Here is a 24,781-nt window from a genome sequence, read left to right as displayed (position 1 = left end):
TGAGCTTTCAGGAACTGCAGTATCCAGCTGTCAGCAGGTAGCCGAGGCATAACGAGTCAGGCTGATATGGGGTGTAGAAGAAGTTCGGTCACGCCTCACAGGCGGGATGACAGGGTGAGGGAGATCATGACATATTCCCCAAAACTGAAATGTCTGATTTTTGGCTCGACAGCGTTTTGTTCATGTTTAAGGGAGTGAGTGGGATAATCCTTAGATGTGAGTAACATTTTAGCTCCGTCGCAAATACGATATGAGACCAGTTGAGCGATGAGCACGGCGAATTCAAAGTTCCCAACAAAACCAACTACAAATTGATAATGCTAGTAACCGACGTGTTGTCCAGCAAGAAACCCCTCCTTTTGTCAAGACCATCCGGTGCATCTCCCCCGTGAAAGCACAATCTACCTCCAACACGGGGCTTCACACGGGACAAGAACGCCACCAACCTTTGACGAGACATAGAGCACCTTTGTGGCCCCCCAAGTCTCCGTAACCTTGCTGTCCTCATCCCAAGGTAGCCACACGCAGTCTACGTAGTCCTCTATAGCCCGTCAAGTTGGAGCGTACTGTCGGGGTGGGCGAGAAAGTACACTTTGGCCGAAAGGTTACGAGTGCGGCTTCTCCTTCACTGACGCGAACCTGCCATTTAAAGTCTACAGATGCCTGGCGTCTCGCTATAGCATTATTTATGCCAGTTCGAGTCTCCTTTTTTTTTTTGACTTTTTTCTACTTCTAATTTACCTCACTTTGATAGCTGATCGTTGTGTTTACCTTGAGATATGTTGCACCTTCAGATAAAAGTATGCTGTTCGGCCAAAAACACCAGTTGAGACTTGGTGACACCGACGGGGATCGAACCCCAGCCCAACTCCCTGAACAGACCTTTTGCTTCAAGCTGACTACCTCTCCAGAGAGGCCAAAGCCACAAAAAGAAGCAGGAAGCCGCTCCTGGGTGGGTAGGACGTTGTGTCGTGTGTCAAACGATGCGGGCGAACATATGTAATAGGAGACGATGGAGAGAGCGCAGACAGAAAACTGACGGGCTATTCTTATCCTGCGTGACGGCGGCCCAGACATCTCACTGAAGAGGGTGGCCGGACCTGGACTCCCGTGAAAAGGAATCAGACTTCCGTGGCGGCTTATTAAACTATTCGCTGTTCCAGGAGAGCACGCGGAAAATGTCACAAGTTCTAGAAAAGCCGTTCCGATACAATCGTCCGGAAGGGGAACGGTAAGGAGGACCAGCTGGGTAGGACGTGTATCCCATCAGCCCCGAATGTCTCTAAGCGAGGCATTGGGCTAGGCATTTTGAGTCCGATGCCATCACGAGAAGTCATGCAGGCAAATCGAACATCTCTGTCTAGTCTAGAACCATGATGACGCTTACCGGCAGAGACCGATACAGACTCATTCTTTCGTCCGGGGAGAGTCGTACAAGCAATGGCAGCCGGTCATGTGTTCCCCTCCAGAGTTGTCCGATCTGGGACTCAAAGTGCGGGGCCACATCAGATCCCGGAAGGGCGGCGGTGTCGTCGCACAATGGCTAGGCATGATCGAGCGTTATATACTTGCCACGTCGGGCAACCATTGCTAGGACTGTACCTGTTGGATGGTCCTCAGTTGTCAAAGCGGTGGGCCTCCTCAACCCGGGTGTTGCCTTCTTGTCTAAGACACTGGACTAGATGGTGAACCCCGTGTTCAGATCCTGCGGCATTCGACCCCTTGGATCTGACTCCTTCATTGAGACCTCGTCAGCATCTCAAAAGAAACAACCGTTAGTGATGTTCTCGCCACCGCAATATGTCAGAGGAAGCATTCCCATCATGTTTGACGCTGTCGTGAAACCGCCGTCGGCTTGACGTCTCAGGGTTCTGCTGTCGACAATGTGAGCAGAGGGGAGATGGAGGGGCTCTATCATGCCAGGCGCTTAAAGCGGTAGGGTAGCGCAACCTTAACTCCCGGGCGCTGAACGACCAGGTTGCAAGAAGTGGCCGCAGCCCATCGTCAAACAATATGTTTCGGCTTATGTCGAAGGGTTTGGGCGATCCAAGTGGTTTTCAGCCAACCGGATGCACTTTGGATGGTAAAGTCCAGACAGAAGGCTTGAGGTTCTGCACTCTCAGTCTGGCAAACAAGGCCGCCAACCGGCCTTGGCGGCTCAAGACAAAGCTGGCGCTCTCCTCCTAGGTTTGCTCTGGAGGATTCGCGACCCAGAAAGCAAGCAAGCTGCGCTAGTCACCAAAATCTCTTGTGCGGCATTAGCTTGCCCGGGATGGGATGGAGATGAGCCGATGTTGGTATCCGCAGTCTGATGATAGTCTTGAGCTCCAGCAGCGGCCGGGTCTTCAGATCTTGGGATCCATAATGGAGATGCCGTCTTCCCCGGGGCGGACGGTCTGAACGCTGACATGATGTGCCGCGAGGCCCGCGGTTCGCCGGCAGCGGTATAAAGAGGGACGCGGGGGGCAGAAAAAAAAGTCTCGCCAAAATCTCCTGGGTCAAGATTAAGGATGTTTGGTGCCCTGGAAGTAAACGATACCTCATTTCCTGGTGGGTGGGCAGCCTCAAGGTGGTCCTGTCTGAACCCTGTCCCGCTATCTCGATGGTCGTGCCCGCCCCATGACTGAGTGTGGTTGGACCTCGAATAGCAGGGGAGAGAAACGTCTGATTATCCGATAGCTTTGCGTTCATTTGCATAGAGAAATGAGATGAACCGACAAAGACAGAGGGTGTTCCCTGGCGGTCAGGCTCTGGCGGTCTAGGATAGCGATGTCGGAGACGTCCCCTCGTCTCCGCAATTAGTTTCACCATATGGGTTGTAGGTTAAGCTGCTGGAAGCCTGCAGAATGAAAGCCAATATCTAAGCTGTGGTATACCATCCTGCGTACGGATCCTTGAAGATGGAGGACATTTCCATCTGAGAGAAGTTGGAGAAGAGATGAAGTCCTCTGCTTCAGGATCTAAGTGTCATTGGCGATTGGCAAGGTTGCATTAAACTACTGTCGGGGAATGCATCTGTGCACCTCCCATCTGCAGGGGAGGAAACTCCCGAGCCAACGTCTTGTCGCTCTGTTGTGTTGAGTCTGTACGGATAGCTAGCACAGCTCAGTTTCCAGACCTTTTCAGCTCGAAGCGACCACATCGGATAGTATGAGGTGCTGAAGTCAGACGGATGGGGGCAATGTCTGTCACCCCGGCAAGACGCGCTGGACAGGACTATGAAAAGGCCTGGCGTCTGTGGTTTCCCTTACGGCATTGGCCACTCGAGATCGTTGGGGGATTGGTCGCCAAGAAGGCGGGACTATTCGATGGAGAGTCAATCAGTTGTGCTGGCTGTCTGTCACATACGCCATCTCGATCAGCACTGCTGATCACGGCTCCAGTCTGGCGAAGAGGGGGGCAGATTGGCTTTCGGGAGAAGGCCGTCTCAAACTTTGGTCGTTGGAAGATGCTGCCCACGCGGGGACTAACGTCAAGTAACAGCGGGAGACGGTTCTGAAGCGACCGTTGACGCCTGCCATCGTTTCTGCCGTGATCCATTGCGCCTATTGCATCTCTCCGAGTGGTCAGTTGTCGTATTCCGGAGCTCGAGTCATCCTAAACCACGACATATTTCTTGTGGTCGGCCGTGCATGGTATAAGTGCTGGCGTTAGTGTCCCGCTGCCGTCGGAAGTGATGCAGCGCTCGGGCGAATGATTAGTTTCCTCTTCGGCGGTCGCCGCACCAGAAGAACGCCTTTGAAATGGACACGCGGACTCTGTAGGTGAGGAGGCGTCCTTGGGTGCATGGCAATCGTTGCGTATCCTGTAGTTCGGCGAGCAACACCACGCCACGCGGCTTGCGCCCACGGAGACAAGTATCCTGGTGAGAGATGGCCCCGAGGAGGCATGACATGGAAAGGTTCCTAACTCCTTCTTCATCGTCTAGGCTTCTGGGGAGGAATCAAGAATAGAGGTTATCGATGCAGATGAGGTTCCGCTCTGGCGTTCACCAGCCGTGCCCACTGCCCATAGCTGATAATGTAGGGTGATCGGTATCGGTTGCTGCTTCTGCTCCTTTACCCCGGAAAGGCAGCATGATGGTGTTGTAGTGGGCGGCCGGAAGATTTTGCAGCTTCATCTCGCTCATCGTGAGTGCTGTACCGGGATGCCAGGTTTTGTTCCTGGTCGGTCGTCATCGGTAATCAGACGTCAATAGATGCGTCGTGTGCGATGAGACGCTGACAGGATGACAGAAGCGGCACAGATGGTGATGTGGGGAGGGGGCCAACAAAAGTCTCCACGAAGTGTAATGAGGTCATTTGGCGAGACAGCGGAAGAGACGGCCAAGGTGATGCGGCAGTAAAGTTTAACGAAGACTGCCGACCGGGGATGGTTGACAGGAGCACAGCGTGTGAGCGTGCGTAGACGTGGTCCTCAGCGTTGCAGCGATCGGACCAGTGAAAGCGCCATGGCTTGGGACGTTGCTTAGGAGAGAGGCTTTGGGAGACAGAGAGAAAACAGTGTGAGCTTGGCGGCAACGAGAGAAATCAGAGAAACAGAGAAACAATACGTTCTGTGGCACTTTGGTGAGCCTGGCAGAATAGAACGAATGGAAAGGTGCACAGTTCATGGTCCACGCAACGCTTTGAGCAATTCGCGGAAAGACTGGATGAACGGGTCCCCACCGAAATTAAGGCCGTTTCAGACGGGTGGATCTCCCCGGGCCAAGTGGCTGTTTGATGGAGACGCCCAGCAGACCCTTGCAGCAATCAGGGCAAGAACGACTGCATCTGCAAGGCACCGGCTCGGTCAGCCGTTGGTGTTGAACCAATGGGACGAGGCTACTGCACGCTGCCGCTTGGGGATTGGCCAGAGATGCCGGGAGACCAGGAGTCGGGACGTGGGCGGGAGGGCAACATCCATCTCATCGTCCCATGGGAGGAAAGCGCAAGGGAGGGGGTAAATGGAAGGGGTGTGCGTGGAAGGAACGAGGCGCCGGGACGAGGGGCGGAGCGAAGGTGCGCTAGCTGATATTGGCAACAACCAAACCAAAGAAACAAGCGCTGGGGAATCTGCAAGCCCCTTTTCCCCCTCCATTCGACCCCATCACTATCGTGATTCCACCCGCAATTGCAGACAAGTTGATAGTGTTAAGTATCGCGGTATCATGGTGCTAGTCAGCCAAGGCCGTTGCGGTGTTTTTCGAAGAAGCTGAGGGCACAGGGACGGGAGCGCGCTGTCGCCGGCACTGACGACGAAAGGGCATCGGGATCCAGGATTCAGCAGGGTAGCTGACTCTCAGGCTTCAGCTTGACGCTTGAATCCGCTCCTTGATACTCCTTGGCTTGAAATTTGTGGTAGAGACCCGTTGTCGTGGTGAGGGGTTGAACTTTGCTGTACACGTCTGCGGATCTCCGTACCAGAGCATGGAATCAAGAGAGTAACAAGGGATCGATGTCTAGATCATGTTGTATAATTGCCCTCATCTAGGCGTGCAGGTTCACCGCATGCTGTAATCTAGACCGGTAAAATCGGCCTCTCTGGATCGGGAAGCTGACCCAGTGATAGACATCATCTAGACCAAGGTGCATTGCGGTGCCGCGGTGGGAGGAGCCAAGATGCGAGGATCTGCTCGTTGCATGGTGCGAGATGGGAAGCAGAACCCTGGATAAGGTGAGCTGAGGTGCTGCAATGCATGCTGGGCTGACGAGCTGACCGTCGGTGAGGCGTAATTTCAGCGTTGTGCTGCTATTGACTACTGCTATTCCTGCTGTTGCCGTGCAGCCTGTGGTGCTGTCGAGGTCTGTTCCCCAGTCGCCAGGATGAAATAGAGTATTTTGACTTTGTTCCTACCCGCCGTAATGTCTTCTCACATGACGATCAATCGACATGTGCATCTCTTGAGGGACGAGACACAGGTAATCGCAGTAACTTACCTAATATTAGCTAAGGGATTGACGTATGTACCCGAGGGTGGAAGTGAGAAGGGACCGGTCGAAAAGCCATCGTTGGTCCTTCCCTCTCTTCCGTCCCTTCCTTCCTTCTATTGCCTCTACATTCACCAAAACCCGTTCCTTCCTTCCCTTGAATGGCGGTGGAGGGGAGATGGGAATGATACGTCCACCCCCGCATGACCTCGATTTAATCTCCAATCCACCCCACCCTCCCACTTACACCGGGCACACGCTGCAGAGTGCAGGAGCAACACAGGCAGTTCGTCCCTTCCCTTCCACAGTTCATCGTGACCCCGGACAAACCAAACAAGACCAATTTCTTTTGGGGCCTGCGCAGCTCTTGCTTTGCTTGTCTCGCCTCCAGGTCATCGCCCTTCATCACCGTTGCCTCCACCTTTTCTGGCCGGATCCCGCTCCACGGACCACGAACACTTGACCCTCGTCACGCTTCTTGGCTTTTGAATCTGCGCTGTAGACTGTAGCCTGCAACGCAGCAACAGTGTTTGTTCATTCCTTCCTGCAGGGTTCACTTTGCACTCCCGTCGTCCCGTCCGGTCCTGCGTTCGTTAGGTCGCTCATTTTCTATTCTACCTTGCCTCGCAAATCTCACGCCTCTCCACACGCCAGGGCAGCATCCAGCGCCAACCTGGACCTCTCACCACCACTCATCTCAACCTCCACACTCACTCAATCACTGATTCACTCACTCCTCACACGCTCACTTTCTCTCACACCCCAACTCGCCTCCATATCCACACTTACGCAGCGGTAGTCATTTCGGCCCCGTCAACTCAACCACCACAGTCCACCAGCAATATCACCATTCAGCAGCCTAGCCCAGGCGCTATCCACGGTCCGTGGTACAACCCACGCACACCAACATCCTCACCAACACTGCATATCGCCCCCCGGCTGCCCTGGATTCTACCCTTGTCTGGACTAGACTTGCACTGGACCCAACGCTCAGACTCTAGTCTCTCTCCGCCCAGTCCCTCGATCCCAGTCGTGCGGGTTTCCGTCGTCCTGTCCGCTCCCTTTTAGTAGCCAGACGTCGCCATCCAGAACATCTTGTTTCTCCTTCTTGCTTCACCACTCCCAGGAGACCACTTCGTTCGACCCCCTTCACCCCCCTTCTCTTCTCCCGCCTAGGCCTCGGTCGCCATCGTGTCTGTTCGACACCGTCCATTCCTTTTAAAACCAATCACATTGCCCCCAGGTCCCGACCACGAATCCCCTCTTTTCCTGCACCCTCAACCTTCCAGGATAGAAGGATAGGCTACCGACATTCCTTACGGATCCCGATACCTCTTCACGTTCTCTACCCAAAAACACAAGCATCAGGCTTCTTGTCACTCCTTCGCAACCTTTCTCACGAGACTTCTTTTTTTCCGGCTCACCACCTCAAAAAAAGATTTTACGACTCCCGACCGGTCACTCCTTCCCAACTTCAACAACTCAGCCGTTGTTCAACCACACTCTTTCTACAACACCACCAGGTCCTTGACGGAACCGTATCAGCAGTGCTCGATCACCACACAGCTGGCTCTGAGAATTACCTCACGGGAATTCATTTGCCTCCGACAAACCAACTCACAAATTCTTCCCGACACAACTACCACCTTCGGACTAGATCCCCGGTAGCCAGATTCCGCGAATCTCTTCAAGACATCAAAAACTCAAAAAAGGTAAGTGGCACTGATCCAGACTCCCCTCCTCCCCACATTCCCCACCATATCCTCATTCCTATCGCGTCAATGGCATTGTTTGGAACACCGTTTTCAAGACAGTCAAATGCCACCGCGATACAGCCCGCTGCCGCAGACAATACAATGGACAAAGAACCTCTGCTGCCCTTTGTTCATTGTCTCGCCCGACACGTGTGCCCACTTGACTCACGCTTGGTTGAACAACGAGTTCGCCTGGGCCCGGGTCGATGGCATCGAGTAGTGTCAGCTGGCGTGCCAGCGTGCGACTAAGGCTGAGTCTCGTCACCTCACGAAGGACATATATCAGGCTGGTGTTTCCTGATGTTGCTCGAGATGCTTGTCTTACCTTTCTTCATCACACTCTTTTTTTCTCCAGCAAGCACGCGCTTATTCGCACTTTCCTTCATTTATTTCACTTCACTCACTTCCCTTCGCTTCATCCTCATTCACTCAGATATCACCACTTCGCCGGGCGAAGCTAACCATCATTCAGGCTCATTCTCGTTGATTTCACAATCCAACCTTCAAAATGAAGTCTTCCATCGTTCTTGCCGCCACTGGCGCCGTCCTGGCCATGGGTGCCGCCATCGACCCCCGTGCCATGGAGACCGTCTTCGACGTCACCTACGTGACTGTCACCGTCACCGAGGGCGTCCCCGTCGAGACTCCCGCTGCCACTCCTTCCAGCAGCCTTCCCCCCAAGGTTGAGGAGACCCCTGCGCCCGCCCCTGTCTTCTCTACCATCACCACCAAGCGCCGCTCTCGCACTCCCAAGGCTTCGACCACCCCACCCCGACCCCGACTCCCACTCCTACTCCTACTCCCACTCCCACCCCTGAGCCGGTTGTCGAGCAGCCCGTCGCTTCGGAGCCCGCTGCCTCCTCTTCTGCTGCTCCCGTCACTTCCGTCGTCGAGACTACCCAGTCTACCCCCAGCACCGCTGCCACCGTCAGCGACCTTCAGACTGCCGCCATTGATGCTCACAACAACCACCGCAGCAACCACTCCGCTCCCGCTCTGACCTGGGATGCCGACCTTGCCAGCTACGCTCTAATCACTGCCAAGACCTGCGTCTTCGAGCACGACATGTAAGTACTGATGAGAACCATGGAACCGTTCCGTCTCTGACCTTTATCTAGGACTACTGGTGGTGGCGGTTACGGCCAGAACCTCGCCATGTGGGGTGCCACTGGCTCCGAGAACTTGGGTGAGGCCAAGGCTGCTCAGCGTGCCATTACCGAGCAGTGGTACAACGGCGAGCTCAACCTCTACCCCGGCTACGGCCAGGCCAGCCCTGACATGACCAACTTCCTCCAGTGGGGTCACTTCTCCCAGTTGGTCTGGGTTGACACCACCAAGGTTGGCTGCGGTGTCTACTACTGCGCCGCCGGTACCCTCAGCTCCATTGGCAGCTGGTACACCGTCTGCAACTACAAGTCCCAGGGTAAGTTGATCTTTCTCTATATCTTCTTGTACGATATTAACGATTATACAGGCAACGTTATCGGCAGCTTCGACAAGAATGTCCTGCCTCCCGGCAACGCCGCCACCATCACCGTCGCCTAAGCGTCGTGACACGCAACTGCATTGCACCCTTCGTGTTGCCCGCTTGAAGCATAACTGGGTTTTGTTTGCGACACGGCCACCGGGTACGAGTGCGGATGAGCTCCGTCGCATTAGCGAGGCATTTCTTCTCTTCTACCGCTGTACTTTAACAGGAGATCGCTTGACCTTTTTTCGATCTCCTTGTCCCTCTCCTGGGACCCTTTGAATCATGCGCTTTGGTCGCCCACGAATGGCATGGGCAACTATTCTCTTACGAAAATTCCCTCAAGGCACTTGCGTGATGGAAACACAACGTCTTTTTTTGCGCCGGCCGAGACCATGATTCGAGGACAACTGGACATTGATGATGATGCATTTACGGATCTGGCGTGGAACAAAGAAAATCATTTTGGGGAAAGGGAACCAACCCACCATGGAACATTGCATTTTGCTCTTCTTCGATTCTTGGCCTGGTTTCTTCTTGTCCCTCACAGTCATTTACCCGGTCTGTCACTTGACAGGCGTCTGGGTTATGAATCTGTCTGGGCGAAATCACGGCACCCTGTTTATGACTCTTTTGGTTCTTTGTACCTATGGTTCTTCTTCAACTTGAATTTCGGGTTTAGGGAGGCTAGGCAATGGGATCCATGATTTTTATGGTTTCGCAAAATATGTTCTCGAGGACAAATCGGTCGTGAAGTGAAGACTTGAGTGATGTTCGATGTTTGTGTGTGGTGTCTCTTCCTCTTTCTTGATACACTTGTATCCTTGGTACCGAATAGGATCACTGTGTCATACTACCAGATTTCGCTGGCTCGTCAACTTGACTGTGTCTTGTGTCGTGGTTGCGTGCGCCGTTGTGAAGTGACGTTTCATTCGTGCACATGTCGGTTGCTCCGATGTGCGAGGACTCGAGGACTCGAGGTGCGTGGTTACGGTCGCCGGCCGCAGAAAGAGGTTGTAGTAGGTCGGCTATTGTTTCCAAATATTCTGATACTGAATCTTCAAGTGCGTGCGGACTTGGAAGGCGAACACTACTGACAGCCAGACTTCCAAGAGGGGGGGGATATATTCTTCTTTTCAACTTGTCGGCAGCATATACGCCTGAAAGCGCACCGCCACCTGATGGCGCGTGTGTTCACGTTGTGTGGCAGTGAGGTCCGCCCCCTGAGTCCAACGGCATTGTGAAACGTGCTGCTGCGGCTGATGGCTGTGAAGAACGGCGTGGGTTCGGACGGTCCCAGTGGATGGGATGGTTGGGTGTGGGGAATTAGGTGGTGGTTCAACGATGGTTCTTTCAATCTGCGACTTTGCACTATCCGCGTGTATATGGGCAACATGGCTGTGTTCAGAGTAGAGTGAGCGTTGAAAATAGGGGAGGGGGGGATTCACGGGTATGTGGGAGAAATTCTTCCTTTTAAATGGGGTTTTGGATGTTTGGGAGAAAGAGGCCACAAGAGGTTGCGGCAATGAGAGCTTCTTTCATTTATCTCGAGCGCTGTGGGAAACGAATATGCTTCTTATAGGATTTGGTTATGATTTTCTGTTTGACGGCATTTATTAGATTGGTATCCCGAGGAGTTGCTTGATGCCGAAGAGATTTTGTGCGTATGGAGGGTATTTTCTTGCAGGTTTTCCGGATCGCTGACTGGTGTTTCGTTTAGATATAAGTCATTGGCATATGGGCGTCTATGCTGACGACTCTCTGCTTCTGTTTCCATTCACTGTATAAGGAATGATAATGTTTGATTGTCGGTATGGCACATATCTGGGCAAGTAGGTATCCTTCATAGGATACCACCGTGGATATCCGTACTTCTCGTCCACATTCGAACTTGAAATCAGCTTGGCACACCACGTCCGGTTGCTATTACCGTCATCCGCTCAACGGGGCTCAGAGCCTCGTATAGTATAGACTCGTGGCAAAGAAAAGTGAAAAGAAAATGGAGCTCGTTCTCTCCAAAGACCAAGGCGGCGCTTTTCCCGCATGGCAAGGCGGAGTAAAAACACCGGAGAGACATGTCTCTGGCTTCTGAAAGATGGCCTTCGCTGGACTCCCAACGCTGAACTAAGACACGGACGTGGATCAGCGATCCGAGTGCCTCTCCGTGTAAGCAAAGGAATCCTGAGCGAAAACCTAGCGCGGCATCGTGAAGTTTTGTGGATGCCATTGAGGAAGTTGCGGACGAAGAAAAGAAGACTTGACAGCAAATCCTATTTTGCATATATGGAGCGCGGACGAAGTCTCTCTCTTCATTTTCCATCTTTTCAGTGGTGACTCTCCACTTCCTCGGATCAGACTTGCTAGGTTTCTCAAACTCTTCACTGAACTGCTCCAGATCATCGTCTGGCATCGAGGGTAGTGTAGCAGCTTCTCCGGTTCACTTTCCCTCGAGGATCACCATTGTGCGTTCCTTTCAGTGCCCCTATTATACGCCCTCCATTCAGGTTCTGGTCACTGATGGAGTCGAGTTCCGAGGCGGGCAAACATGACCTGAACCGCGACGAAGCCATAAGGCGAGAATCTGCACGAGATCGTCACGGCCTTGAAATTTACGGACTAGCCATCGAGAACCTGACGTGTGAGGAAAGAACGTTTTGCTCCAGAAGACTATTTCGCTCATCACTCAGTCGTTCATCACGTGGAAGGCTTTTGCCAAGACCGACTCCCTATGGTGTGATAACACAGCCTCGAGATGGCAACGCGAGGGTCTCTGGCTGGATCAAGTGAGATTCTAGACATTACTGCTCACCGAACGGGCGGGGAGACGAGAATCAACCAGAGAACGTATAGCTATCGCAGGATTGCCAATTTTAGTAGTGATGGATGTACGATATGATGGGATCGCCAGGGGTGTGCGATATTTGAGGTTGAAAAGAGCTTGTCGCTGAGTAAGGTGTCCTTCAAGGAGCTGATGTTGATGGTATTGCCGACCTGTTGATACTTCATAGTATCTATGGAATTGGCTAGGAATACCCCCATCCGCGGATAGAAAGGGATAGAACCAGAGATAATGTGTGCGTAGCTGTCCCTTCGAGCTCTTCTGGCTGTGAAGTCTAGGTTAATGGGAATGAGATGAAATGGAGAGGAACTCACGACCAGGAGTGGGACCTCTCGAATGAGATTTTCAAAAGTCCTGCCAGTCTGGTCTGCCATCTACTGTTCTAGCAATCATGGTAAAGTTCAAGTCCTTTCTGCTGTCGGCGACGTGGCCGTCGAGTTCTCGCTCACTAGTCTTCGCACCAGGGATGTATACAAAAGATGATGTTGGCCGAAGACGGAGGATGTTGGACAAAACTCAGCTGCCATTACTCGCCGTTACTACTACATAACGTCCACCGGATCGGGATAAGGCCCATGTAGGCAGATCTGGGGAACTGTCGCGCAGAGTTTGGGCCCGGAGGCCTGGCCGCGGGCACATGCTCCCATGCGAGCTCATGCAACCTGACCCAGGCCGGCGGCTTGATCACTGCTAGTCTACGGAGTACAGTCAGGGTGAATGTCTTACAGCGGCAGGAGTAGCCTCACACCCGGTCTTCCGGGGACGGGGGGCACGGGGGGTATTGCTCTAAGGCTCAGGCCCCTCGAAGCTAATACTCGAAGACCATATGAGAGTACTTGACTACTAGTATTCACTCATCTTGGAATTCCTCGTCCTGGCAGCTGGCTAGATTCGAACTTGCGAAGTCGCTGGCTTGTATGATATCACCTGCGTAGACGTCCTGGTGCTTGGCATGCAGGGCCAGAGAGACATGCGTGGGATGGCCACGCCATCTGAATATGTTGATAACATTACACAAGCTGTAAGTTAACTTGCAGTCTGTGAAGAACCCCCCCTCATGGTTATTATGACTCAAATCACTGGTAATGGATTACATGTATCCTAGAAGCTAAGCTGTGAAGTCATCGCAGGCTGATAAGACGGGGCGCGATCAAGAGCCAAGGTGTAAGTTATCCACGGCGGTGCCACATTTTTCTTGGTTTCTCTTGGAAAAATGCTTCGCCAAAAGCTTGACCTGATCATCACTGAATGTCACTCTTGGCTGTAGTAATTCAGGTGTAAGCCATGAACTCGGACCTAAGTCAACCACCACCAAATGAATACCGAATATGACTGTTTAATAATATAGTATACTCCACAGCGATTGACACCATCTCATACCAGATATAAAATATTAATGTGATATCATCAGTCGCGATGTACTGAGATATCTCCATACCACCCCTCCCACATGCAAACAAACAGTGAGAGTTGCGGAGATCTCTTTTGTCAGTGGCCCGTGCATGGACCGGGGTGTAATAACTCCGTGGCTCTCCACGCCATCCACACGCATCGCGTTTTCTTATCTCTCTCCCTGTCAACCCTCTCGCTGATACCGGCGCACGATTTGCAACCTCGACTCGAACTCTGATGTCAACCACCCGACGACGCCCATAACTTATCCGTTCTGCCTTTCTGCCCTCGAGCTAGCGGGCCGGGATATGAAGAACGGTGCGGGAGCCGTAGCGTAGCTCCTTATCGTTTCTTGGCCGCCGGCCACTCTCCACCACTGTCCGTCACAGATCATGGAGCTGCTGCAGGACAAAGAGGAGGTAGTCTCTGAGAAACCCTCGTGCGGGCCATCTAGCAGATCATTGTGTCTGAGATCGAGCTTGACATCCTGTCGTTCTTGTGTGTCTTTGGCCATCAGCGAATAAAATGTATTCAGACCACCCATCGCGAAACCGAGCAGCCCAATTGACGAGGTATTTCTCACTCCAGCTGAAGTCAGCAAGATGAGCCCAATAGCTACCGAATTTCCTTCAGACATTGACTCTATGGCTCTTGGAAATCACTTTCTTCTCACAAGTGTGAAATGTTGTTACAATCCTTTCTCTTTTGTCACCCTTCTATGCAACCCCAATCTAAAATTGAAATATTATCAAGTCTCTAAGCGATCTTCGGCCGTTGGGTCTTGATGAAATCAGATACATGGGGTCTCGGCAGAAGCCTGCAGCTATTCACGCGCTTTTTACTCCATGAAGTGTGAACCCACCCATGAACTCCCCCCCGCCGAAAGATATCGCCCTGCCGTATCACGGCCCCGTCCAACGCAGATGCTACCCCAAACAAGCAATCCCCTAGCACCCGACTGGCCGCAGATCTAACCAAAGGCTAACGTCTGTCAGATTATGAAGACGTGCCATTGGTCCGGGACATGCACACGGCAGCAAGACGGTAACACCATTTCTATGACTGATTGAATTTTGGCCTTATCTTTCTGCCCTGCATGGCCAGTACGCCTCTGTGCATGTGTGGCGGGCGACCTCTTAGCGACGTGCCTTATGTATTACCCACGCTATCTTTCATTTTTACACTCAACCTTCGTCTCAAGTCTCAAAGTTGAGGTACAATCTTGAAGGATTCGGCTCACCCTGGCCTTTGCTGTTCTTCTGGGCCCCCTGCTGCTAGTCCCCCCTTCATCCCCAGCCAGCTTTACGCCATGATGCGATGTCAACTAGCCTGGCAGTTGTATCTGTTCATGTCTGAGTGGGGGCAAATGTCGAACCGTTGTCTCGACTGGCACATGGGACAAGGGTAGGTCCGGTAGTTTAAGCTCCGATAGCCGTAGGACAATGTTCGGGATCGATGCTGCCGCCGGCCAAACTGTGCTTGCTTGTAAGGGAAGCCTGCTCCGGTGCAGATACATATATACAGGAGGACCGGTCCCAAGTCGTCGGGATGTAGGTAGGGTTTGTCTCAAAGGTACAGCAGCTTCTCTCTAAGCTTCACATAACCTCCATAGTCCAGGCCTCAGACGAATTGGCCCAAGATGGTGACAGCAGCTCTCAACCAGGGCGTCGGCTACGGCATCGTCCTCGGCGTGGGCTTTCTCTTCGCCATTGGCATGGTATGTCGGCCATGACGCATTACGCAATGATGTTCACGTGTGATTGACTGTCATGATGCAGATTGCCACGACCTATGTACTCAAACGCTACAATCGGGAGCTGCAGACTTCCGAAATGTTCACGACCGCCGGCAGAACAGTCAAATCTGGTCTCGTTGGTTCTGCAGTTGTCTCTTCATGGACATGGGCAGCCACGCTGCTCCAGTCCTCTGGCGTGTGCTATCGGTACGGTGTCTCGGGCCCGTTCTGGTACGCCTCGGGCGCGACTGTCCAGATTTTGCTCTTTGCGACCCTCGCCATTGAGCTCAAGCGCAGAGCACCCAACGCCCACACCTTCCTCGAAGTCATCAAGGCTAGATATGGCACGGCTACGCACATTGTCTTCATTGTCTTTGGTCTCATGACGAACATCTTGGTCACGTTGATGCTGATTGTGGGTGGTGCGGCGACCGTCAATGCTTTGACTGGCATGTACGTTAAGAGCCTCTAGCATTCTGTTGAGAACACATGAACAGGAACTGACATGGGAACTATAGGAACACCGTGGCTGCCATCTACCTGCTCCCCGTGGGAGTTGTTGCTTACACCCTCGTCGGAGGCCTCAAAGCCACCTTCCTCACCGATTGGGTTCACACATTCATCTTGCTCATCATCATCATCCTCTTCTCGTTGACAACCTATGCCAACTCCGACGTCCTCGGCAGCCCTTCCAAGGTCTACGATCTTCTCGTTGAGGCCGCTTCAAGACATCCCGTCTCTGGTAACGCTGAGGGCTCCTACCTGACGATGAGATCGCAGGGCGGTGTCGAGTTCTTCGTTATTAACATTGGTAAGTGACGCTCTCCATCTCCCGAGGACCTCACCTTCTGACGTAAACCAAAACAGTTGGCAACTTTGGTACCGTCTTCTTGGATAACGGCTACTACAACAAGGCAATCGCCGCGTCACCAGTTCACGCTCTCCCGGGTTACATCCTCGGTGGTCTCTCCTGGTTTGCCATCCCGTGGCTTACCGCCACCACCATGGGCCTCTCCGCCCTCGCTCTCGAGTCGAACCCCCGATTCCCCACCTTCCCCGACCGCATGACCGAGGCAGAGGTCTCCGCCGGCCTCGCCCTTCCCTACGCCGCCGTCGCCCTCCTCGGCAAGGGCGGTGCCGTCGCAACCCTCCTCATGATCTTTATGGCCGTCACCTCCGCCTCCTCGGCCGAGCTCATTGCCGTCTCCTCCATCTTCACGTACGACATTTACCGAACCTACTTCAAGCCTGACGCCAGCGGCAAGAGGCTCATCTACATGTCCCACGTGTGCGTCGTCGTGTATGCCGTCATCATTAGCTCCATTTCCGTCGGCCTCTTCTACAACGGCATCTCCATGGGCTACCTCTACGTGCTGATGGGCGTCCTCATCTCTGCGGCCGTCATCCCGGCAACCTTGACTCTGGTCTGGAAGGGCCAGAACAAGTGGGCTGCGACGCTGACCCCCATCGTCGGCACCACCTTCGCCATCATCGGCTGGCTCGTCACGGCGAAGAAGACCTGCGGTGTTCTGGACGTCACTTGCACGGGTTCCAACAGCCCCATGCTGGCTGGCAATGTCATTGCCCTCCTTTCGCCCATCGTCTTGATCCCCGTCTTTACCTTGGCCTTTGGCCTGGACAGCTACGACTGGAAGTCGATGATGGCGATCCGCAGAGGCGATGATCACGAGCTTGCCAATGCCGCTGGCCTTGATCTCGAAGATGTACCTGGCAACACGGAGTCGCAGGCCGAGTTCGAGAAGGAGCAGGCTATGCTTTCGCGTGCCTTTAAGATTTCCGTCTCCATGACGGCGTTCATGTGAGTACAACTCTCGATCCATTCCCGCTCATTGCCTGTTACACAGTGATACTAACAAGAAAACCTAGGACCATTGCCATGCTCATCCTCTGGCCGATGCCCATGTACGGCTCCGGCTACATCTTCAGCAAGCCGTTCTTCACCGGCTGGGTCGTCGTCGGTATCCTTTGGATCTTCTGCTCCTTCTTTGCCGTCGGCCTGTTCCCCATCTTTGAGGGCCGCGGCACCCTCGTCCACACCTTCAGGTCCATGCTCACCGGCAAGAAGCCGACGCGTCTGCCCATCATCACCGAGGGTGAGGATGACAACAATGAGAAGACCAGCCCTGGAACCGCTACGCCGGAGAAGACTGGCGAGACAAAGGAGGCGATCTCTTCCTGAGTTTGTGATATTGGTGAGAATAGAAAGGAAACAGATGTGTTGCAAAAAAGGGGTAAAGTTGGTTGGAGTTGTGTTTTGCGTTATACCCTCGTTTATTATGAATCTTTCGGGAAGAGATATCCAGGGGTGAGATACTGAGGAATTGAATAATGTCGTGCTTTGACATAAGCCACTTTCCTGAATTCGATGAGCTTCAACTGCTGTCTGAATTCATAAGAAGATGTATCGTTTACAAATGCTTGACTATTGGACGCTCCAAAAAAACGAGTTTTGTTATTTGACTCAGCCTCTTGAGCCTAGCGATTCATGAAGACGGCATCGTCAGCCGGCTCTGTAAGGTTTGGTAAGTCCACAGCCGGATTTCCTCGCACTCATAAACACGGCCTTGAAAAAGACTCGGCCGAAAGAATGAGTAAGCAGGTTTCTTCCGTTGGAGAAAGGTCTTCGGCTAGATTGAAGACAGGGATGCGATTTAAGCATTCACTGCCGTTTCGCTCACCCAGACACTTTCGTCCTGAAGATTCAAACCCTTGTCCTCCTATGACAGATTCATCCTGATGTTCCCCGTTCGATACATAGCTCTCGGGTCACAGATCGAGACTTTGGGCCTGTCCAAATGCTCTAGTCGCGAGTCACGGCTCGTTGATCGCGACTCTGCGCCGGATTTCTCCAGCGGAAAAGCAGCACCAGACGGCGCATGAATCGGAAGTGAGTTTGAAGCCAAAGCTTGAGCGGTTATTGCGACATTTAGCGTTGAGCTGAGCGGGGGTATAATCCCTCATGTGGTTGGGATTTCGCTAATGTGAACTTCCGCAATCTATTCAATAAGGCATTTAGTTCGTGTACCATGTCACGCAATATTGAGGTAAGAAATCTTATAGATCTGTATGCTTCTGAGGTTAAGATGGAAACGGATAGATAGGCATGAAATAAGGTACAGCGGGAAGTAAATTGCTTACATAATAGAAATACCCCTCATTCGGGGATAAGCGAATGGTGGGGCAGCGCATTTTACGTGCCGAATGACCGTTTGGTCGCTGCGCAGCAGTAGCAGCAGCAGCCCGCAGTGACGTCTGGTCATCGAAAGACACCGACCCTGAGGATCCTCTCGAACATTTTCGACTTGCCGCTCAAAGACATAAACAACGGGTCGCTTGTTTCCACACCGCAGGATCAAACGTGGCAAGTCCTTTTTTCTAGAAAACCTCGCATTGCGCTGCATGACTCGCCCTCTTTGACTCTCTACCCCGATCTGTACGACGAACGGGCTCGAAAGACTACCCTTACCGCACTTTCTTGCCCCGGATACCCTCGCCTCGGGCCGACTGACGAGCACCCTCGACGTCCCCGCTACCACTTGCGGAAATATCTCGTGATCTTTCAATACAAGGTCGTAAACAGTTGTTCCGCGAAAAGCATTTGCAACTCTTGGTGTTACCAACGCTCCACGCCGCCAGTATACATATCTAAAGCCACAGCCAACAGCCTTACTAGCTTCGACAAACATCTCATAATCCTGAGCATTACTCGCTGCAGCATTCCGTCATGGTCGCTTCCGAACTATCGCAAGCGGCACGGGCTGAGAAGGCCGATCCCCAGCCGCCGCAGCCCCCAGCCCAGCAGACAAACGACGTACATGAATCCGCCCCGCCGTTGGTGAACAGGGTCGGGCAGAGCAAGAGCCCGTACGTACGAAGCCATGCGGACGGCCGTGTTGCCTGGCAACTGCTCGACGACGAGTCGATCGAAAGAGCCAGAAAGGAGAACAAGTTGATCTTTCTGCACATTGGCTTCAAAGCCTGCCATTGTAAGTGGCCGCATGACAGAGCCTCGTGGATACCCGATTATGTGCGCTGACCTCTGTTTTGCAGATTCGCGACTTACATCCACCGAGTCCTTTACCCACCGTGAATGCGCCTCGATCCTGAATGAGTCCTTCATTCCCATCATCATCGACCGCGAAGAGCGTCCAGAGCTGGACACGATATATATGAACTACGTGCAGGCTGTGAGCGGATCAGGCGGCTGGCCCTTGAACCTCTTCCTGACCCCTGATCTCGAGCCCGTCTTTGGCGGGACCTACTACCCAGCTCCCGGCTCTAACAATGGAGGTTCCGACGACGAAGAACGTTTGGATTTCCTGGCCATCTTGCGCAAGCTGCAAAAGGTGTGGAGAGAACAGGAGTCGCGGTGTAGACAGGAGGCAAAGGAGGTCGTGGTGAAGCTGCACGACTTCGCGGCGGAGGGAACCCTAGGAACCGCCACGGTCCAGCCGGGTGTCGCAGGTTCGCAGACCGCCGCCATTGGAAGATCAGAGACGGGGCTGGAGCTTCCGGAATCCGGCAGAGCCGCGGCCGCCGTGTCGAGCGAGCTCGACCTGGATCAGCTTGAGGAGGCTTACACGCACATTGCCGGCACGTTTGACCCCGTCTACGGCGGCTTCGGCTTGGCCCCCAAGTTCCCGACCCCACCGAAGCTGTCCTTCCTGCTGCGCTTGCCCCGGTATCTTCCCCCTGCTCAGGATGTTGTGGGTGAGACAGAGTGCGCGCACGCTACGGAGATGGCCCTCTTCACATTGCGCAAGATGCGAGACAGCAGTCTGCGCGACCATGTTGGAGGCTCCGGCTTTGCGCGATACTCTGTCACCGCAGACTGGAGTGTTCCGCGCTTCGAGAAGCTCGTTGCCCAGAATGCTCTGCTTCTTGGGCTGTACCTGGATGCATGGCTGATTGCAGGTAGCGGCGAGAAGGACGAAGAGTTTTACGACGTCGTGGTGGAGTTGGTCGATTACCTTACAAGCTTCCCCATCAGCCTACCCGAAGGTGGTTTTGTTTCTAGCGAAGCTGCAGACTCGTACTACCGACGTGGAGACAGACATATGCGAGAGGGAGCTTACAACCTCTGGACACGAAGGGAGTTCGACACAGTCATTGGAGATGACCACGAGGCAGCGCTGGCTGCATCCTACTGGAATGTGCTTGAGCATGGCAATGTCGAGCCAGACCAGGATCCCAACGACGAGTTCATGAATGAGAACATTCTGCGTGTTGTCAAGGACATTTCAGAAATTGGACGGCAGGCTGGCATTACCACTGATGAAGTGAAGAGGGTGGTCACTTCAGCGAAACAAAAACTCAAGGCACACAGAGAGAAAGAACGCCCAAGACCCGAGGTCGACACCAAGATCGTGGTGGGACGCAACGGCCTGGTGATTTCCTCCTTGACAAGGGCTGCACTGGCTTTGTCGACCGTTGATGCGTCCAGGAGCCAAGCTGCGATAGAGGCTGCCAGCAAGGCCGCTGCGTTCATTCGAGCCAACCTCTGGGATGAGATCAACAAGACTCTTTACAGGATATACCATGAGGGCGTGGGTGAGACAAAGGCCTTGGCAGAGGACTATGCCTATCTCATTGAAGGTCTCATTGGCCTTTACGAGGTGACTGCAGACGAGAAGTGGATTGTATTCGCCGACGAGCTTCAGCGTAAGTATACTTTCCCATTCTCCTCCTAACCCCCAGAAACGAACTAACACACCACCCCAGAGGCCCAAATCCACATCTTCTACGACAGCCCGGCCCCGGAATCCACAGCCTCCCGCTCTTCATGCGGCGCCTTCTACACCACCGCTGAGAACGCGCCCCACACGATCCTCCGCCTCAAGGACGGCATGGACACCGCTCTCCCCTCCACCAACGCCGTCTCCGTCTCCAACCTCTTCCGCCTCGGCACCATGCTCAACAACGAGTCCTACGCCACCACCGCCCGCGAGTCGATCAACGCCTTCGAGGCCGAGATCCTACAGTACCCCTGGCTCTTCCCCGGTCTGCTCTCGGGCGTCGTCACGGCCCGTCTCGGCGGCGTGACGTGGGTCGTCGTCCGCGGTCCCGACGGCGCGCAGGACGAGTTGACGACGAAGCTGTTGCGGAAGCTGAGCGTCGAGGCGAGCGGTGGGCTTAGAAACGTGGTGCTGCTCAAGAGCGAGGAGGACGTGTTGGCGCAGAGGAACCCTGCGTTGAGAGCTCTGGTGCAGGCGCAGCGACCTGGGTCGTATTTGCTCGAGAATGGCGTTTTCCGCCCCATCACGCCGGCGGATGTAGCATGAAACAATAAGGATATGTCGTTGTCAGCCGGGAATGAATGGAGCAGGAAAAAAAAGAAAAAGGAGATTTGTATGCCCTTTTCGGTGGTATTTGGGGGGTTTTGGTATGATGTGACATTCTGTCGGATGACGATGGCTGGATAACGGTTGGAGTTTTCTTCTTCTTCTGGTTGGCGTCAGTCCCCAATCTTTTAGATGTGCTCAATCACGAGGTGATGTTTAGCCAAGCCTGTCGTGCTCTGGCCTGAGATGGACTATGATTTGGAAAATATTAAGTGCGTGATGGTATATCTTGAAGTGACGTGACTGCTACCTTGTCCTTCGCCCTTCGTTTATGCTGACACGAATACGAATAAGCATCGATAAAAACATGTAAGGTACAGAGATAGGTAAGTGATATATGCATAGGGCAGCCATTATATTCATCAACTCAAAATACTTTTTGATTCATTTCTTGAATAAGTCCAACTCGGTGAAGATCCCAGAGAGGCGAGATATAAAACCCTTCTCGCCCTCTTTCGTATTCCCCTTTTTTCTTTCTTTACGTCGCGGAAAAGCAAAGCCAAATGTCATCTATGCCTGTGTGCCCGCCATCCAGGCGCTGCACTATGCTCTAGCAAAGTAGTACGTTAGTATAGGTCGGCAAATGTCTTCCCTGACTGTGCCAACCATTTCTGGAAAAACTCCTCTCCCCTGTAGCGCTTCCTATACCACCAACTCATTTGTGTACACCGGACTTAGCGCCGCCGAGGTCTTTTACATGGCTTCATAGGCGACACCCAGTCGTTAGATTTAGTCGACCTGCTTTTCGCAGCCGATTCTACCAAGCAGCTCCTTGCGGTCGCTGTGGCCGGGTAGGCTCACGCCTGAGGAACTTGCTTGTCTCTTGATTCCCGTTCTCCGCTCCCAGCTCTTGAGGTCAATATCTTCGACGCCAACCTCCTCCTCGAGAGCGACCTCCTCTTCGTAGACATAGTCGCCCTCCTCCTCGCCTTCGAGTTCGTCATCACTGCGAACATCCTCAGCGTTGCCGCCACGAAGAACCTTGTTGACAACGCGAAGAATCATAAAAAACCATCCGATGGTGATGAGTTGCAGAGCAAGAAGTGGGATCAGGAACGCCCAGCGAATGGTAGAGTTCCAGCAAACAATGCCATCCGACTTGTAAAAGGGCTCCATCATCCAGCTTTTACCCTCGGGAATAGGTAGCGGGCCCACCAGGTTGGGCTGCTGGCCGGTATAGCACGAGTCGGGAATTTCCTCGGGGATGTGGGTGTGAATAGACCAGCAGACCATTAGGTAGAAGACATGGCGGGCAATGAGCCAAGACAGAACGAAGGCACCGAACATGAAGTCGCAGAGGGTGTTCAGTCCAACGTACTTGAGACATTTGGCGAGCTGCGACTGATTAGCTTATGCAGGATAAAGGGTCGGGAGCTATGACGTACAGGGAAGAAGAGGTCGACAACATCCATGAGGACGAGGATCAGGTTTCCGACCCGGGTCTGGTGGTAGCTGTAGCAGGCGGAAATCAGAGTGCAGGTAATGATGTGGTGAGTGAACATCTGCCAGTGGTCCTTGCGGCGGTCTTCGATGTTGATGACGAGAATCTGCTGGAGCCAGAAGGCCCACTGCGCCAGGATGTAGAACTTGTTGAGACCGGAGAGCTCACGCTGCGGCCAGTTTGTCCAGAGCTCTCTGAGGTTCAACCAGTAGGGCGAAGTCTTGTAGATGTACTGTGCTATTGTTAGAGGTTGCTCGGCAAAAGAAGCTGGAATGACAGCCAAAACTTACCATGCCCAGGGGCCAGAAGACCATGTAGTAAACCAACAGCCAGGCCTGCTCGCTGAAGCGTGTGAGATCCTTGCGCTTCTTGATACCCCATCCCTTGGCCAGGGGCGCCAGAACGTATTCCATGGTCGCGGCGCGCAGGCCGGTGAAGAGGATGATGCAGAAGGCGAGAAGGCAGGAATCACCGAGACCGGCGCCATACTGGCCAGTTTCTTGGTTGTAGTAGGAGAGGGTGAAGAACTTGATCGTGTGAGGTTGCGCCTTGGGGATGAAGAAATGGGCGAGGAAAAGGAGGGCCAGAAGGTTGAAGGAGAGACCTAGATCCGGCACATATTAGCTATGTTCAAGCCGTGTTTTGCAAATAGGAGGCATAGCATTGCAGTGATGTATGCCGTGTAACAACAAGCATATCCAATTGTGGCTTGATAGAGGTGGATGTGGGGTAATGAAAAGGGTAAGAAGACAGAGCACAAGAAAGACGACGTACCGACTTGGTTCTCAACCATCCACCGACTCAACATCTTCCAAGCGCTGTCGTCTGTCCTCCTAACCCGTCGAATGAGCACGACGTTGACGTTGTTGTGTCCTTGCTGGTAAAGGGGGCCGTTCATAAGCTTGAGTTGCTTAGTGCTGGCATTCCGCTGGATCTGGGGCCCGGCGGAGCTGGTCCTGACAGGCTTCTCAAAAGTTGGCGATGAGGCCTCGTTGTTGCTGGTGGTGTCGCTCATGATGCGCGCGACTGGAGCTCCAATTGGTACTCAATTGAAATATGAAAGAAAGCAGCGACCCGGAATTCGAGTCGTGAGAAAGGCTGCAATGCTCAGCGACGGCTGCGTCGTAGTTTGGCGTTTGTGTTTTCTCGGGTAGCCGTCGAGCCCAGTGATCCTTTGTGGTGGTTGTGGTTGGTGCTGAGCCGCGATAACGAAGAGAGATCGTTATCGACACGCGGTTGGAGCGGGTTCGGTGCGCAAAGGAGCACTTGTCGGAAAGCTTGGTACCGCAGAGCGCGACGAGGTCGTCACGGGCGCTTCTGGTAGTGTCGTGGTCGAGGAAAGGGAGGGGAGGGGGGAAAACGAACGTCCTTGGTTGGTTTTAGGGAGGTTGAAGATCAAGAGGATGGGAAAGTGAGCGAAAGGGCAACGTCGCACACAATGGAGACCGAAGACGGGACGGTGGACTGGACGGCGGTCAGGTCCAGGTAGAGGACCGTAGCAGGACAGGCTGGACGGTACGAATACAGAAGTACACGCCGCCAAGGCCTAGGTCAGGATCTGCTCGGTTGCTCCAGAAAGTTGCTGGGATCAGGAGTGCAGCAAGATGGTGCCCCCCGTTTGGTGTGTGAAGTGGTGTTGTGGGTGCGGTGCGAGGATGCGGGCTGCGGCGGTCTTTCTTTCTTGCTGGCTGCTGCTGCTTCAGTGACCGGAGAAGGGTGCTTAGTGAAGCTGTCTGCCCGTACTTTTGGCGAAGAGGGGAGAAGCTGGATAAGAGAATATGCTGGACTGAGGCTGGGCGTGAGAGAGAGAATGACACTGGAAGAATCTTGACAGAGTCTGGAAGAATACAAGGTAGCAGCTGTGGCTGGGACAGAGTTTCT

The 24,781-nt window shown here is 53.4% G+C and overlaps 4 protein-coding genes across 4 annotated transcripts; 3 read left to right on the top strand and 1 right to left on the bottom strand.

Annotated features, from left to right (window-relative positions):
• Positions 1-8,171: 8,171 nt before the first annotated feature.
• N0V96_011393 (uncharacterized protein) lies at positions 8,172-9,208 on the top strand (the record flags this gene model as incomplete). The annotated part of the gene is made up of 4 exons (XM_065759264.1): positions 8,172-8,372; positions 8,483-8,730; positions 8,782-9,086; positions 9,138-9,208. The coding sequence occupies 4 exons, from the start codon at positions 8,172-8,174 to the stop codon at positions 9,206-9,208; spliced, it is 825 nt and encodes a 274-aa protein (XP_065612161.1).
• Positions 9,209-15,001: 5,793 nt separating this feature from the next.
• DUR3 (urea active transporter) lies at positions 15,002-17,297 on the top strand (the record flags this gene model as incomplete). Its single annotated transcript, XM_053192195.2, has 5 exons — positions 15,002-15,079; positions 15,141-15,550; positions 15,616-15,908; positions 15,965-16,916; positions 16,985-17,297. 5 exons carry the CDS (start codon positions 15,002-15,004, stop codon positions 17,295-17,297), a joined length of 2,046 nt encoding a protein of 681 aa, XP_053050359.1.
• Positions 17,298-18,842: 1,545 nt separating this feature from the next.
• On the top strand, positions 18,843-21,399 carry N0V96_011391 (uncharacterized protein; the record flags this gene model as incomplete). The annotated part of the gene is made up of 3 exons (XM_053192196.2): positions 18,843-19,104; positions 19,169-20,779; positions 20,840-21,399. The coding sequence occupies 3 exons, from the start codon at positions 18,843-18,845 to the stop codon at positions 21,397-21,399; spliced, it is 2,433 nt and encodes an 810-aa protein (XP_053050360.2).
• A 789-nt stretch (positions 21,400-22,188) lies between these two features.
• Positions 22,189-23,915, bottom strand: lag1_6 (Sphingosine N-acyltransferase lag1; the record flags this gene model as incomplete). Its single annotated transcript, XM_053192197.2, has 4 exons — positions 22,189-22,794; positions 22,845-23,132; positions 23,191-23,504; positions 23,675-23,915. The coding sequence occupies 4 exons, from the start codon at positions 23,913-23,915 to the stop codon at positions 22,189-22,191; spliced, it is 1,449 nt and encodes a 482-aa protein (XP_053050361.1).
• Between the last annotated feature and the right edge of the window lie 866 nt (positions 23,916-24,781).

Source organism: Colletotrichum fioriniae, assembly GCF_027942845.1.
Source record: "Colletotrichum fioriniae strain IMI 355084 chromosome Unknown scaffold_17, whole genome shotgun sequence".
Lineage (NCBI taxonomy): Eukaryota > Fungi > Ascomycota > Sordariomycetes > Glomerellales > Glomerellaceae > Colletotrichum > Colletotrichum fioriniae.
Note: the sequence above shows the minus strand (reverse complement) of the source record. Positions and strands in the feature narration are given on the sequence as shown.